General features: G+C 51.7%; 1 protein-coding gene across 1 annotated transcript; it reads left to right on the forward strand.

Moving 5' to 3' along the window:
• Positions 1-4,675: 4,675 nt before the first annotated feature.
• LOC137305319 (protein FAM83F-like) lies at positions 4,676-14,230 on the forward strand. The gene is made up of 5 exons (XM_067974161.1): positions 4,676-5,269; positions 8,526-8,693; positions 10,191-10,312; positions 10,767-11,515; positions 13,112-14,230. The coding sequence occupies exons 1-5, from the start codon at positions 4,820-4,822 to the stop codon at positions 13,192-13,194; spliced, it is 1,572 nt and encodes a 523-aa protein (XP_067830262.1). The 5' UTR covers positions 4,676-4,819; the 3' UTR covers positions 13,195-14,230.
• Positions 14,231-14,274: the final 44 nt, after the last annotated feature.

Raw genomic sequence — 14,274 nt, forward strand, 5'->3', positions numbered from 1 at the left:
CAGTGCAGCACTGCGGGAGTGCCGCGCTGTCGGAGGTGCCGTCTTTCGGATTAAGACGTTAAACCGAGGCCCCGTCTGCCCTCTCAGGTGGACGTGAAAGAGCCCATGTTTGTGGGATCTTGCTGTGCAAATTGGCTGAGTGTGGCTAATAAAACATAAAACAAATGAACTCTCCCCGGCCCCTCCCCCAACGAAAGGAGGCATCTCTGGGGAGTCTGTGACGAGGTCGAATCAAGCCAGCAGTAAACACTGTCCAATTAAGACAGACAATAAAGACCCTCCCAAATGAAATGAAAGATCAGATTATTTATGCAAAGCAGAGTCATACATAAATGCTTATTTATTTTTTAAATATCTTTGTCACATGGTTTATCCTCTCCCCTGGAGCCAGCCTGTGGTTCAGTGGGAGCATTCCCGTCTCTGGGTCTGAAGGTGCAGTGTTCGAACCCTCGCTCCAGACGGTCCCGGGGAGCGGGGGCCGGAGCTCCGGACGGTCCCGGGGAGCGGAGGCCGGAGCTCCGGACGTTCCCGGCGAGCGGAGGCCGGACGGTCCCGGGGAGCGGGGGCCGGAGCTCCGGACGGTCGCGGGGGCCGGAGCTCCGGACGGTCCCGGGGAGCGGAGGCCGGAGCTCCGGACGTTCCCGGCGAGCGGAGGCCGGACAGTCCCGGGGAGCGGGGGCCAGAGCTCCGGACGGTCCCGGGGAGCGGAGGCCGGAGCTCCGGGCGTTCCCGGCGAGCGGAGGCCAGACGGTCCCGGGGAGCGGGGGCCGGAGCTCCGGACGGTCCCGGGGAGCGGGGGCCGGAGCTCCGGACGGTCCCGGGGAGCGGGGGCCGGAGCTCCGGACGGTCCCGGGGAGCGGGGGCCGGAGCTCCGGACGTTCCCGGGGAGCGGGGGCCGGAGCTCCGGACGGTCCCGTGGAGCGGGGGCCGGAGCTCCGGACGGTCCCGGGGAGCGGGGGCCGGAGCTCCGGACGGTCCCGGGGAGCGGGGGCCGGAGCTCCGGACGTTCCCGGGGAGCGGAGGCCGGAGCTCTGAATTCATCCAGCTGAAATCCAGCGGGTTTCTCGCGTCCGGTGGGCGTGGGTGACCCCTCCCTCGTGTTGTGGGAGCCCAAAAAACCCTCCCACCATATAGGACTAATCCCCTATCGGCTGGTATAGAGATGGTCACGGCCATGGAAGGAGTGTTCACGTCACGACCTGTCAGCCTTTGAATCCTCCCACTGCTTCACGCTATTCTCCATGGGGAGAGAGCAAAGATGGGAAAAGAATAACAACCTATCCTCTTCCAATTCTTCCTTCCTTCTCCTCCCCCATTCCTCCTTCTTCTTCTGAAGGCATCGCCTCTCACTGGGATGCAGATCGCAGGGGTTTGCCGCCGTTGTGGGCTTCACCCGAGTGATCACTCGTCACGTGTGGGCCCACGGAGAAAGAACTTCTCCGCCCGATTTTGAGATCTTGGGTCGTTCAAACCTCTGTCTGATTGAAATACTCGGCAAACTTTATCATGAGTGAAACAGTTCTGATGAAACGCAGGGAAAAACGGAGAGGTGACAAAAACAGAGTGTGCTGCTCGTCGATTAATATGAAGATAGATTTCTCAACAAACTGATTGTTCGACAGATAACGCGACTATTCAAAGGAAACAGATGGCGGTTCCAGATGTGAGAGAAAGAGGAGTGGAGAAAGGAACGATTTTCAAGCTGTCTGTAAACAAACTGAGGTACTCTCCACCCTCGATGCAACAGGAGAAGCATTTTGAATTCTTCAGTGAGGCGTTTGCTGAATTGTGCACTTCATCGGTCCTGCCTCTCCTCTTTACTCCAAAGTACCTGTCCGCCTCGCCCCGGTGGACACCCGCCCACCGACCTCTGTCAATCCTGGGTACGGTCGTGTAGTGGTTACGTTGCCTGACCAATAATCCAGAGAACGTGAGTTCACTCAATGAGTTCGAGAATTTGAATTCAGTTTAAAGAATCTGGAAATAAAAAGCTGGCACAAGCACGATGGGCCGAATGGCCTCCTTTTGAGCTGTACCATTCTATGATCCTATAATTCTATGATCAGTAAAAGTGACCACGAAGCTGTCAGATTGTCGTAAAAGCCCAATTGGTTTCACTAATGTACTTTAGGGAAGGAAACCTGCCGTCCTTACCCAGTCTGGGCCTCTACGTGACTCCAGTCCCCACACCAACCTAGTTGACATTTTACTGCCCTCTGAAGTGGCCACTCAGTTCTACCAAACTGGTGGAAGGCCCATCACCAGGGCAACTAGGGATGGGCAATAAATGTCGGCCTTGCCAACGCTGCCCACATCCCGAGAATGAATTTTAAACATCGTCGTGCTCCGTCTTGGTCAACATGGGGTCAGTGAAATGGCCACAAGGGACCCCCTCTCTTGGATTTACCCCCGCCCCACGCTTGTCAAGGCAAAGAACTCAACCATTGCTCAGTGTCTCAACGCAGCTACTGGGCCGAGATCAGGAAACCTCAGTGGCAGCGTCACAGCTGTCGTTCTGTGACGCCTCCTTCTCAAGTGTTTGAGTTTTGCTGCTCTCCTCGGGCATCCCCTACTCCCTTCGCCCCACCATTGGTGGTCGTGCCTTCAGCTACCTAGGCCCTAAGCTCTGGGATTCCTTCTCTAAACCTCTCCACCTTTCTCTCCTCCTTTAAGACGCTGCTTAAAACCTACATTGTCCTACATTGGCTCCCGGTCCAACAATGCTGCGATTTTAAAATTCTCATCCTAGTTTTCAGATCCCTCGCCCCTCCCTATCTCTGTAACCTCCTCCAGCCCCACAACCCTCCGAGATCTCTGCGCTCCTGCAATTCTGGCCTTTTGCGCATCCCCGATTTTCAACGCCCCCACCATTGGCGGCCGTGCCTTCAGCCGCCTAGGCCCTAAGCTCTGGAATTCCCTCCCTAAACCTCTCCGCCTCTCTCTCCTCCTTTAAGACGCTCCTTAAAACCCACCTCTTTAACCAAGCTTTTGGTCACCTGTCCTAATATCTCCTTATGCAGCTCGATGTCAAATTTTGTCTGATTAACCCTCCTGTGAAGTGCCTTGGGACGTTTTACTACATTAAAGGCGCTATATAAATGCAAGTTGTTGTTGAAACATCTCAACAGGGAAATATCTCAGCAGGTGTGAAATGGTTGCTGCTTATCCTTCGATAAGAATTCTTCCTCGACAATTCACAGAGCGCACTCCATTAGTGAACGATGATTCACACCAAAGAAGTTTGCGGCACAGAAGGAGGCCATTAGCTCTCTGATAGAGAAATTAATCCCAGTGTCCTGCTCTCTCCCATATCTTCCTCTGGGTTAATTGGGCGAAAAACGTGCAACTTCTCGTTTTTGCTTTCGCTGTGGGGTTGCTGTTTATGATGCTCGTGCATCTTGTCCCAGTGGTTCACCAACAGAATCAATCCCACCAGCTCCAGAACCTCATTAAGACGAAAACGAACCCGCTTTCAAAAATATACACACACGATACTGGCCCCGTGGAGTAAAGAAAGAATTTGCCTTTATATAGAGCCTTTCATGACCTCCGGACATCTCCCTATCTATGGTCTATTTACCTATTGTCTATCTCTAAATATATCTATCTATCTATCGTCTATCTTTAACTATATCTATCTATCTATTGTCTATCTAATGTCTATCTCTAACTATATCTATCTATCTATTGTCTATCTCTAACTATATCTATCTATTGTCTATCTAATGTCTATCTCTAACTATATCTATCTATCTATTGTCTATCTCTAACTATATCTATCTATTGTCTATCTAATGTCTATCTCTAACTATATCTATCTATCTATTGTCTATCTCTAACTATATCTATCTATTGTCTATCTAATGTCTATCTCTAACTATATCTATCTATCTATTGTCTATCTCTAACTATATCTATCTATTGTCTATCTATTGTCTATCTCTAACTATATCTATCTATCTATTGTCTATCTCTAACTATATCTATCTATTGTCTATTGTCTATCTCTAACTATATCTATTTATCTATTGTCTATCTCTAACTATATCTATCTATTGTCTATCTATTGTCTATCTCTAACTATATCTATCTATTGTCTATCTAATGTCTATCTCTAACTATATCTATCTATCTATTGTCTATCTCTAACTATATCTATCTATTGTCTATCTAATGTCTATCTCTAACTATATCTATCTATCTATTGTCTATCTCTAACTATATCTATCTATTGTCTATCTAATGTCTATCTCTAACTATATCTATCTATCTATTGTCTATCTCTAACTATATCTATCTATTGTCTATCTATTGTCTATCTCTAACTATATCTATCTATCTATTGTCTATCTCTAACTATATCTATTTATCTATTGTCTATCTCTAACTATATCTATCTATTGTCTATCTCTAACTATTTCTATCTATCTATCTCCAACTATCTATCCACTAGAGTTCATTCATTTATTCCAATGTTTTTCTCTGCACCCTATTGTAGTTGAAATACGAGATGCGAATACTGTAAACAGTGCTGTGTTTGGCGTGATTCAGCACAAGGAAGTTTCATTAACGCTCACCTGATGCGAAGGACCTTCGCTGGTTTCGATCTTGAAAGACAACCCACCTTTAAGAAACCCCGCCTACCGAGCGCTGTGATCGGTCACTCGAAACAACCGCGCTGGCTGATTGGCTAAAATGTTTGTCAATTACCGCCCTTAAAGGGAGGACGCTCCGATGGAGTTTTTTTTACCTGTTGGACTTTTCTTGACGTCAAACAGGTGAGAGAGAGAGAGAGAGAGAAGATCCCAGTCCCAGCAACATGGCGGGTTCCCAGCTGAAGTGTTTGGATGATAATCATGTTAATGTTAAAATTAATGATAGAAAAGCCGAATTCTATTACTGTGAAGATCAAAGGTTAGCCTTAGAACGACTGTTGACAGATGGTGCAGCCGACTTCAACAAGCTGCTGAACAAACAGAGTGTCAAGGAATTTATTTCCTCCAAAGAGGCTAAGAAGATTTCCAAGAATTGGCACAAGTACGAGTTTGAAAAGAAAGACACCCCCAAAGGTAAGAAAGAGGAGAGTGAGGGCTCCCTGACCTACTGGCCGGCACAGAGTGACACCCCAATACCTGAACTGGACCTGGGCTGGACAGATTATGTGGCCTATCGAGGGATCACCAGGGCCACAGTCCATATGCACCCTCCAAAGAACGACGGCCCCTTCATCAAGGAAATCGTGCGGGGGATTATCCAGCAGGCTTGGAGGGTGAGTGAAAAATCAAGGTCCGAGTACTTAGAATCACACAGAATGTACAGCACAGAATCAGGCCATTCGGCCCATCTGGTCTGTGCCGGCGTTTATGCTCCCCACGACCCTCCTCCCTCCCCTCTTCATCTCACCCTCTCAGCAAAAGAAAGAAAGAACTTGCATTTATATAGCGCCTTTCACGACCTCAGGACGGCCCAAAGTGCTTTGCAGCCAATGAGGTACTTTTGAAGTGTAGTCACTGTTGTAATGTAGGAAACGCGGCAGCCAAATTGCGCACAGCAAGATCCCTCAAAACAGCAATGTGATAAATGTCCAGATCATCCGTTTTTGCTGATGTTGGTTGAGGGATAAATATTCGTTAGGACGCCTGATCTTCTGAATAATGGCCTTGGGATCTTTTGCATCCACCTGAGAGGGTAGACAGGGCCTCGGTTTAAAGACGGCACCCTCCGACGGTGCGGCGCTCCCTCGGTACTGGCGCCGAAGTGTCAGCCTACATTTTGTGTTTAAGTCTCTGCGGTGGGACTATGAACCTACGACCTTCTGACTCGGAGACGAGGGAGAATGCTGCCCACCGAGCCACGGAGTGATGGTAGGCTGGAAACACACAGTACGTCCACCGGCGATGGAACGTCCGTCCTGAAAGGTTGGCCCACCTTCCCCTTTCAGGTGCTGACTGACCTGCTGTGCCTCTCCAACACGCGATGTGTTCTTTTTTTTTTACAGTAGGTGGGTAGGTTTGTATAATTTATATAGATTCCAATTTTGAGGCGCGGTTCCCCGGGCACCAGCTGCCCCGCTGGTGCCTCAGCTCAAACGCTGAAAGTCAGCCGGCTATTCTACCAGGGGGTGCATCGCAAACTAGCCCGATCCTCTGCTCACCTGACGGCTACACTCACGCGCTTTCCAGCTGGGGTCAGTGGATGTTGTTGGGGAGCGAGGAACCTTCGCAGATGCTGCTCTTCCCATCTGCGTAAGAAAGAATACCGCGTTTATACAAACCTTCCACGTCCTCAGGACGTCCCAGAGCGTCTCACAGCCGAAGAAGTAATTTTTTTTTTGAAGTGCAGCCACTGTTGTTATGCAGGCGAACATGGCCGCCAATTTGTGCACAGCAAGATCCAACAAACAGCAATGAGGTAAATGCAGCGCCCCCCTCCCCCACCACAACACTTACCCCCCCCCCCCCTCCATTCTCTCCAGGGTCACACTGCATCCCCTCCCCTCCCTGTTCCCACACACTAACCCATTGCCCCCTCTGCCCTGCTGAGTGAGGGGAAGCTGTCCCCACTCAGACTCAGAAAATAAAGCCTTAAATACTTTCATCTGCGTTTTTTTTTGCAAAACATTATTTTTTATAACTAAGAGTTGTCCCGGTGTCCGGGTGAGGTGTCGGTGTGAGCATCAGCTCTCCGCCAGCAGGGGAGGTTTTGCTACAGTCACGAGATTGGCAGTGACCCTTGGAGGGGGTGCAGAGTTCAGCTGTTTGAGGCCTTGGAGCGATCTGATCAGCGGCAGAACACGTGAGCAATTGAAACCACAGCCGGGCTGCAGCCCAGGTAGCGAACGGGGGAAAAGGAAGCTGCCGTTGTCAGTTCAATCACCTCGAGCGACTCCCCACCATCTCATCTACACAGCCGCACATTAACCCTTTGCGAGCTGTAGGGCTTCTAACTTAAACCCACGTTCCAGTAAACCACCCTTGCCTCGGCTTATGAGTTGCAAACGCTCTCCTAACCCTGAGTTGAGCTGATGCGAGGATGCACCACTTCACTATTATTGGGAAGGGCCCACTGTTTCACAGGGAAGCAGGAGCATGTTTAAGGCACCACGATCTTGCATTGCCACCTGGACCTGAGTCTCCCTGCTGTAGAACAGCACACGGCCTCAGAAAGGGAACAACGCACGATATTTAAATGGTGTTCACTTAAATAGAATATCTATCTATTGATATCCGTCTCGCTCCGGCGGTCACGCTCTGGCCGGTCACACTGCGGCCGGTCACGCTGCGGCCGGTCACGCTCTGGCCGGTCACGCTCTGGCCGGTCACGCTCTGGCCGGTCACACTGCGGCCGGTCACGCTCTGGCCGGTCACGCTCTGGCCGGTCACACTGCGGCCAGTCACACTGCAGCTGGTCACGCTCTGGCCGGTCACACTGCGGCCGGTCACACTGCAGCTGGTCACGCTCTGGCCGGTCACGCTCTGGCCGGTCACGCTCTGGCCAGTCACACTGCAGCCGGTCACGCTCTGGCCGGTCACACTGCAGCCGGTCACGCTCTGGCCGGTCACACTGCAGCTGGTCACGCTCTGGCCGGTCACACTGCAGCTGGTCACACTCTGGCCGGTCACGCTCTGGCCGGTCACGCTCTGGCCGGTCACACTGCGGCCGGTCACGCTCTGGCCGGTCAAACTGCGGCCGGTCACGCTTTATTGTAGATGTAAAACAATTCTATTAAAAAAGAGAAGGCAGGTCATTGATTTGATCCTGGGTTCTTCTGACCAGGAGCCTGAAATTTACAAGTAGTTTAATGACCTCCAATTCACCCCCAGAGTTTACGAGCAGTTGGTTAACTCCATTCGCCTATTTAGACCACGTCCCTACAAAAACTGGTTACGCAACGGGCTTAAGGTCCCAGACTGCGCACAGGCAATCCCGATCCATAAATAAAAAACTAAACAGCAGAAAGTATTCGCTTGTGCTGTTTGGAGGTTTGTGTGTCCCCGGCCAGTTACCGTCTCTGGAGTTCCTTATTTAGTAATAGATCCATGACCACATTGTGTGTTTCAAACCCGCATAACCTGCACACACTCTGCACCAGATCCTGCAGCGCGACTCCCGCCCCTGCAGTAATTTCAGCCTCTCAAACACAGGAAACCAGTTCTCATCTAGTTTCTCACCTGCGTCTCATTCCTCTTCTCCCCTTTTATATTCCGCTCTCTATTCCAGGGATCAGCAACTCAGTAAAGGCCAGGGGACTCCCTCCCACTCCCGTCAGACCTCCCTCCCACACTCGTTGCACCTTCCTCCCGCATAACAGGTGTACTTTGAAATATTTACAATCGCAGTAATGATAAATTCCCCGGGGAACTAATTCTGACTTGAAGTTAGACTCAAACCAATGAAATACTCAGTGTTGGGCGTTTGTGGAGTGAGGTAAGTACTGCTCGGTGATTCTGCTTGGTGATCTGCTCGGTGATCTACTCCCTGATTTGTCAGTGAAAATCTCCCATTCATTTTTTTTTTACATTCAGATGATTGCGTTGGTTATGGATGATTTCACCGACCGGAATATATTTGAGGATCTGATTGACGCCTGTTACAGGAGGAGACTCCCTGTTTATATCATCCTCGATGAAGGGAATCTGAAATACTTTCTGGAAATGTGCAGGAAAATGGAGCTGAACGATCTGATGATTCGTGTGAGTCACGTCCGGGGGAGCGGCCGTCCTGGGACTGCTCGGCCCTTCCTGCCCGCAGAGTCTCATCACAAACCAGAGTGGCTGACCTGTCCCCCCCCCGGCATCCTGTCTGGGCACAGTGAGGGAGGGGCACTGGGCACAGTGAGGGAGGGGCACTGGGCACAGTGAGGGAGGGGCACTGGGCACAGTGAGGGAGGGGCACTGGGCACAGTGAGGGAGGGGCACTGGGCACAGTGAGGGAGGGGCACTGGGCACAGTGGGGGAGGGGCACTGGGCACAGTGAGGGAGGGGCACTGGGCACAGTGGGGGAGGGGCACTGGGCACAGTGAGGGAGGGGCACTGGGCACAGTGAGGGAGGGGCACTGGGCACAGTGAGGGAGGGGCACTGGGCACAGTGAGGGAGGGGCACTGGGCACAGTGAGGGAGGGGCACTGGGCACAGTGAGGGAGGGGCACTGGGCACAGTGAGGGAGGGGCACTGGGCACAGTGAGGGAGGGGCACTGGGCACAGTGAGGGAGGGGCACTGGGCACAGTGGGGGAGGGGCACTGGGCACAGTGAGGGAGGGGCACTGGGCACAGTGGGGGTGGGGCACTGGGCACAGTGAGGGAGGGGCACTGGGCACAGTGAGGGAGGGGCACTGGGCACAGTGAGGGAGGGGCACTGGGCACAGTGAGGGAGGGGCACTGGGCACAGTGAGGGAGGGGCACTGGGCACAGTGAGGGAGGGGCACTGGGCACAGTGGGGGAGGGGCACTGGGCACAGTGGGGGAGGGGCACTGGGCACAGTGGGGGAGGGGCACTGGGCACAGTGGGGGAGGGGCACTGGGCACAGTGGGGGAGGGGCACTGGGCACAGTGGGGGAGGGGCACTGGGCACAGTGGGGGAGGGGCACTGGGCACAGTGGGGGAGGGGCACTGGGCACAGTGGGGGAGGGGCACTGGGCACAGTGGGTACAGTGGGGGTGGGGCCTTGTCCTATATCTGGATCCTGGATTGCAGTCTCACCCAGGCCAATGGGGGGGTCTCAGTCCAAACGAATGCTCTCGGTCTTGTCCTGGTTCCAAATGGAAACGGCTGCAGAAAGTTGCCATTAAAAGGGGGCAAACTCGCTGAGAGAGGTGGTGATCGGACCAGAGTGGAGAATGTCAGAGTGAGGCAACAGGGGTCCCTCCTCCCTGGGCAGGGTGAGGAGCCTTGTATTCGGGGGGCTTCAGTCTGTGGCTGGCTCCGTTTGCCCAGGCTTCCCGATCCCGAAAGTCCTCATGTCGGGTTGGCGGGGGGGGGGGAGGAATCGGGGCTGGCTGTGAAGCCACCCGCAGCCAAATAGCCAGTTCGGTCTGACTGTCGAGGCTTGGGCTGAGGCACTGGGGGGGGGGGGCTGCTGGAGATTGCAATCCCAGCGGAGCTTCTACCCGCAGGAGACAAGGTGAGAAAGCAGAAGGGAGACAGATACACTTCCCGCCCGTTGATCACTCTGTGATCTTGTCTTTCACTGCAGCATCTGCGAGTCCGTTCCATCCCTGGCACTGGACTCTATTTGACAACGGGCAAAGTTAAGGGCTCCTTAAACCAGAAGTTTATGATTGTGGATGGTGAGAAAGTCCTTTCTGGATCATACAGGTAAAAAATTTGCCCCTTGTCTGAATCCTGCTGCATGAAACCAGTCCCATGTCCTCCTGACGCTGGTTATTTATTGGCGCAGATTGTCACTGGGCAACAGTGGGCTTGTTCTGTTTTTCTGTAAAGTCTCCGCACCGCAGGCTCGCATTACGGTAAACGCTATCTTCCTCAGATAGGTTTTGTTTACAATTCTCCCGAGGGCTCCTTGTGTAAAGTTGGTGTTTGTCACTAAGTCAGTCAGATCTGCGCTGGGACAGCAGATTGCAGCAAGGGAAGCTGTTCAGGGCCTGCGTTTGGGCTTCAGTGCTCCTGGGCTAAGAGGGAAATTGTCCACCTCTCCATCGATCCCTCAGTGCGTCTGTGCATCTTTGTGAGTGTCTTCCTTGCAATGTAGAAAACCAAACCCTACTGAGCTACTATATTATGTCTGTATATGTGTGATTTCCTCCGGTAGCTTCACATGGAGCTGTTCCCGGTTAGACCGCAGCACGCTGACAGTCTTCACCGGGCAGATTCTGGAGACGTTCGACACAGAATTCCGGGAATTGTACGGCAACTCGGACAAGGTTAACCTGCACGACCAGCTAAACATCAAGCCGGGTTTCCAGACCAAGGTGACGTCCGACGCCAGCAGCCTGATCCCATTCCGTTCCAACGAGCTGAAGAGGAAGTTTAATAACCCCATGTATCTCCTGGTGTCGGAGGGGATACGACGTTCCTCTTCAGACAACAACCTGGCCCCTGCGGACCAGGGGAAAGTGCCCGAGAGCAGCTTGAAGATCCGGGGGAGAAGGGGGTCCATGAAAGACAGCAGGAAGGAGGACAACAGCAAAGGGAACCAAGCCGTCCAGGAATGGCTGATCAAGTACGATGTCCGGGGTCTGGATGAACCGGAGCCGCTCGTAGATCTGATCCCAATGGGCGAGATGCCCAACCACAACAAACGGTTCAGCGGCTCGTTCAAGTTCCCGCTTATCGGCAGGAACATTTCGAAGAAGCTGAAGGCAGCGCCGTCTGCAGACGGTGATTCCCATGGCAGCGTGGGGCTGGGCGAGGGGAGCTCCGCCACGAGGGACCCGGAGGACGGGGCCTTCAGGAAAAGCGCGAAGGGGAAGAAGAAGAAAAGCTTAGACAAAAGTGGGAAACAGCCCGAGGAGGCGGGCGATCGCGGGGAGGCCGGAAACCCACCGGATGTGAACGCAGGTAATCTCGCCCAGCGCTGCGGGTCCCTCGGCCCCTTGCGTTACGCCTCGCGCCCTGTAGGCCGTGCAATTCATCCTGTGCTCAGGGCACAAGGCTCCCTCAAACGGCTGTTTTAAACTTTACATTTAATGTTCAATTTTTAAACTTCTTTCTCCTCGTGTTCAAATACCTCTGTAACCTTCCTCCAGCCCTACAACCCTCCGAGATCTCTGCCCTCCTCCAATTCCGGCCTCTTGCGCATTCTCGATTTTAATCGCTCCACCATTGGTGGCCGTGCCTTCAGCTGCCTGGGCCCTAAGCTCTGGAATTCCCTCCCTAAACCTCTCCCCCTCTCAAATTCTCAAACTGCTATGGTAGGATATGAACTCGTGTTCTCTGGATTACTAGTCCAGTGACATAACCAGTACATTACCGCACCCTCACCGTGTACTTGTGAAGTGTAGCCACTGTTGTAATGCAAGAATATTAAGGTCCTTGATGAGCAAAAGGTAAACAACAACAACATCTTGCATTTATATAGCGCCTTTTAATGTAGTAAAACGTCCCAAGGTGCTTCACAGGAGCGATTATCGAACAAAATTTGACACCGAACCACATAAGGAGATATTAGTGCAGGCTTGGTCGAAGAGGTAGGTTTTAAGGAGCGTCTTAAAGGAGGAGAGAGAGGCGGAGAGGTTTAGGGAGGGAATTCCAGAGCTCAGGGCCCAGGCAGCTGAAGGCACGGCCGCCAATGGTGGAGCGATGGAAATCGGGGATGCGCAAGAGGCAAGAATTGGAGGAGCGCAGAGATCTCGGAGGGTTGTAGGGCTGGAGGAGGTTACAGAGGAGGGGCGAGGGATTTGAACACAAGGATGAGAATTTTAAAATCGAGGTGTTGCTGGACCGGGAGCCAATGTCGGTCAGCGAGCACAGGGGGGGGGGATGGGAGAACGGGACTTCATAGAATCATAGAAGTTACAACATGGAAACAGGCCCTTCGGCCCAACATGTCCATGTCGCCCAGTTTATACCACTAAGCTAGTCCCAATTGCCTGCACTTGGCCCATATCCCTCGATACCCATCTTCCCCATGTAACTGTCCAAATGCTTTTTAAAAGACAAAATTGTACCCGCCTCTACTACTGCCTCTGGCAGCTCGTTCCAGACACTCACCACCCTTTGAGTGAAAAAATTGCCCCTCTGGATCCTTTTGTATCTCTCCCCTCTCACCTTAAATCTGTGCCCCCTCGTTATAGACTCCCCTACCTTTGGGAAAAGATTTTGACTATCGACCTTATCTATGCCCCTCATTATTTTATAGACTTCTATAAGATCACCCCTTAACCTCCTACTCTCCAGGGAATAAAGTCCCAGTCTGTCTAACCTCTCCCTGTAAGTCAAACCATCAAGTCCCGGTAGCATCCTAGTAAATCTTTTCTGCACTCTTTCTAGTTTAATAATATCCTTTCTATAATAGGGTGACCAGAACTGTACACAGTTGGTGCAAAGCTGAGCTGTCTCCCAGACCCCGCGACACTGCGAGACCGCGAGACGTCTCCCTGCTGCAGTAGTCGCCGGACTCTCACTCACACTGTTCCTTTCTGTTTCCTTTTGCAGGGAAGGGCAGCAACTCGTTCCTGGAGAGACAGATCAGCACCACCACTACCAAGAGTAAGAAGGAGAAATGCGTGCTGTCGTGAGGAGCTGTGTCGAGGGTTTGGTGGGGGGGAGGCATAGATCGGAGGGGGTCTCTTACAGATTTGTATTCTCCACTCCACTGTACTTGTTTATCGTTTGATTTTATGTTTCTGTCACTGACTCCATGGACCGTACCTGTCGATGGTGATGTTGTGGAGTTGTACAATAAGTGTGTTAATGAGTGCTCCCCTCTCCCTTTGTATCGTGGTGAAGATGCCTAATCACCCTGGTCCTTTCTCGTTGCCACATAGACATCAACTCCCCCCATGGCCAAGTGAGTAACTGCAACACCTCTAATGCTTCTGAGCCTCACAGATCGAGAATCCCAGGATTGATCCCCAGTCATTGAGTTCCTGCTACAACGGGCCTCTGTGCCCCTGGCATGGGATGGGGGGGCAACAGCCAGGACTCCTCCTTCTCATCACTACCCGGTAGTGACTCCTGTGAGACAGTACGTGGAGAGATCGGGTGCCAGTGGGAACAGGCCTGGGTGCTATTGCTCCACAGTGGAATATCCAGCCAACGCTCCCTGTCTATTTCACACATGGAGAATGAGCAGTTGGGCAAAGGACTCCCAGCACCCATTGGACCTTGGACCAGACAGAGCCACCACTGTGGAATAGGAAAATGGGCAGAGTGTGCAGCTGGCGGCTGATTCGCTATCGGATATTTCGCACTACTGCCCAAGACAAATTTCACTCCCGGTATTTTAAAATTGAGTCGAGCTGAATTCAGGATGTTAAAAAGCATAAACGATCCCAAGTGTGAGAATCATTGTTTAAAAAGTAGAAACTTTTCTACGTGAACACTGAGTTTGTAGTTTCTGTTCAGATCGGAAGAATGACCCAGATACATTTACCGATGATTTAATGGGTGCGTTACATGAAGTGTGTGCTGGACTTGTAATATTTTATACATATGTTCATATTTTATTATTTTAAAATTAAAATGTGAAGATTACTGTTATATATTTTACATAAAGGAAAATCTTTAATCAAGAAAAAATATTAAATACAAATATTTTGTACATTTCCTCAATTCTATTTTATAACGTTTCTCTTAAAGAGAGTTGACCCAAATTC

Source organism: Heptranchias perlo, chromosome 40 (assembly GCF_035084215.1).
Source record: "Heptranchias perlo isolate sHepPer1 chromosome 40, sHepPer1.hap1, whole genome shotgun sequence".
Taxonomy (NCBI): domain Eukaryota; kingdom Metazoa; phylum Chordata; class Chondrichthyes; order Hexanchiformes; family Hexanchidae; genus Heptranchias; species Heptranchias perlo.

Coding starts and splice junctions, on each gene's coding strand:
- LOC137305319 (XM_067974161.1), top strand. CDS start 4,820: ATGGCGGGTTCCCAGCTGAAGTGTTTGGATGATAATCATGTTAATGTT. Junction 5,270..8,525: donor TTATCCAGCAGGCTTGGAGG/GTGAGTGAAAAA, acceptor TTTTACATTCAG/ATGATTGCGTTGGTTATGGA. Junction 10,313..10,766: donor GTCCTTTCTGGATCATACAG/GTAAAAAATTTG, acceptor TTCCTCCGGTAG/CTTCACATGGAGCTGTTCCC.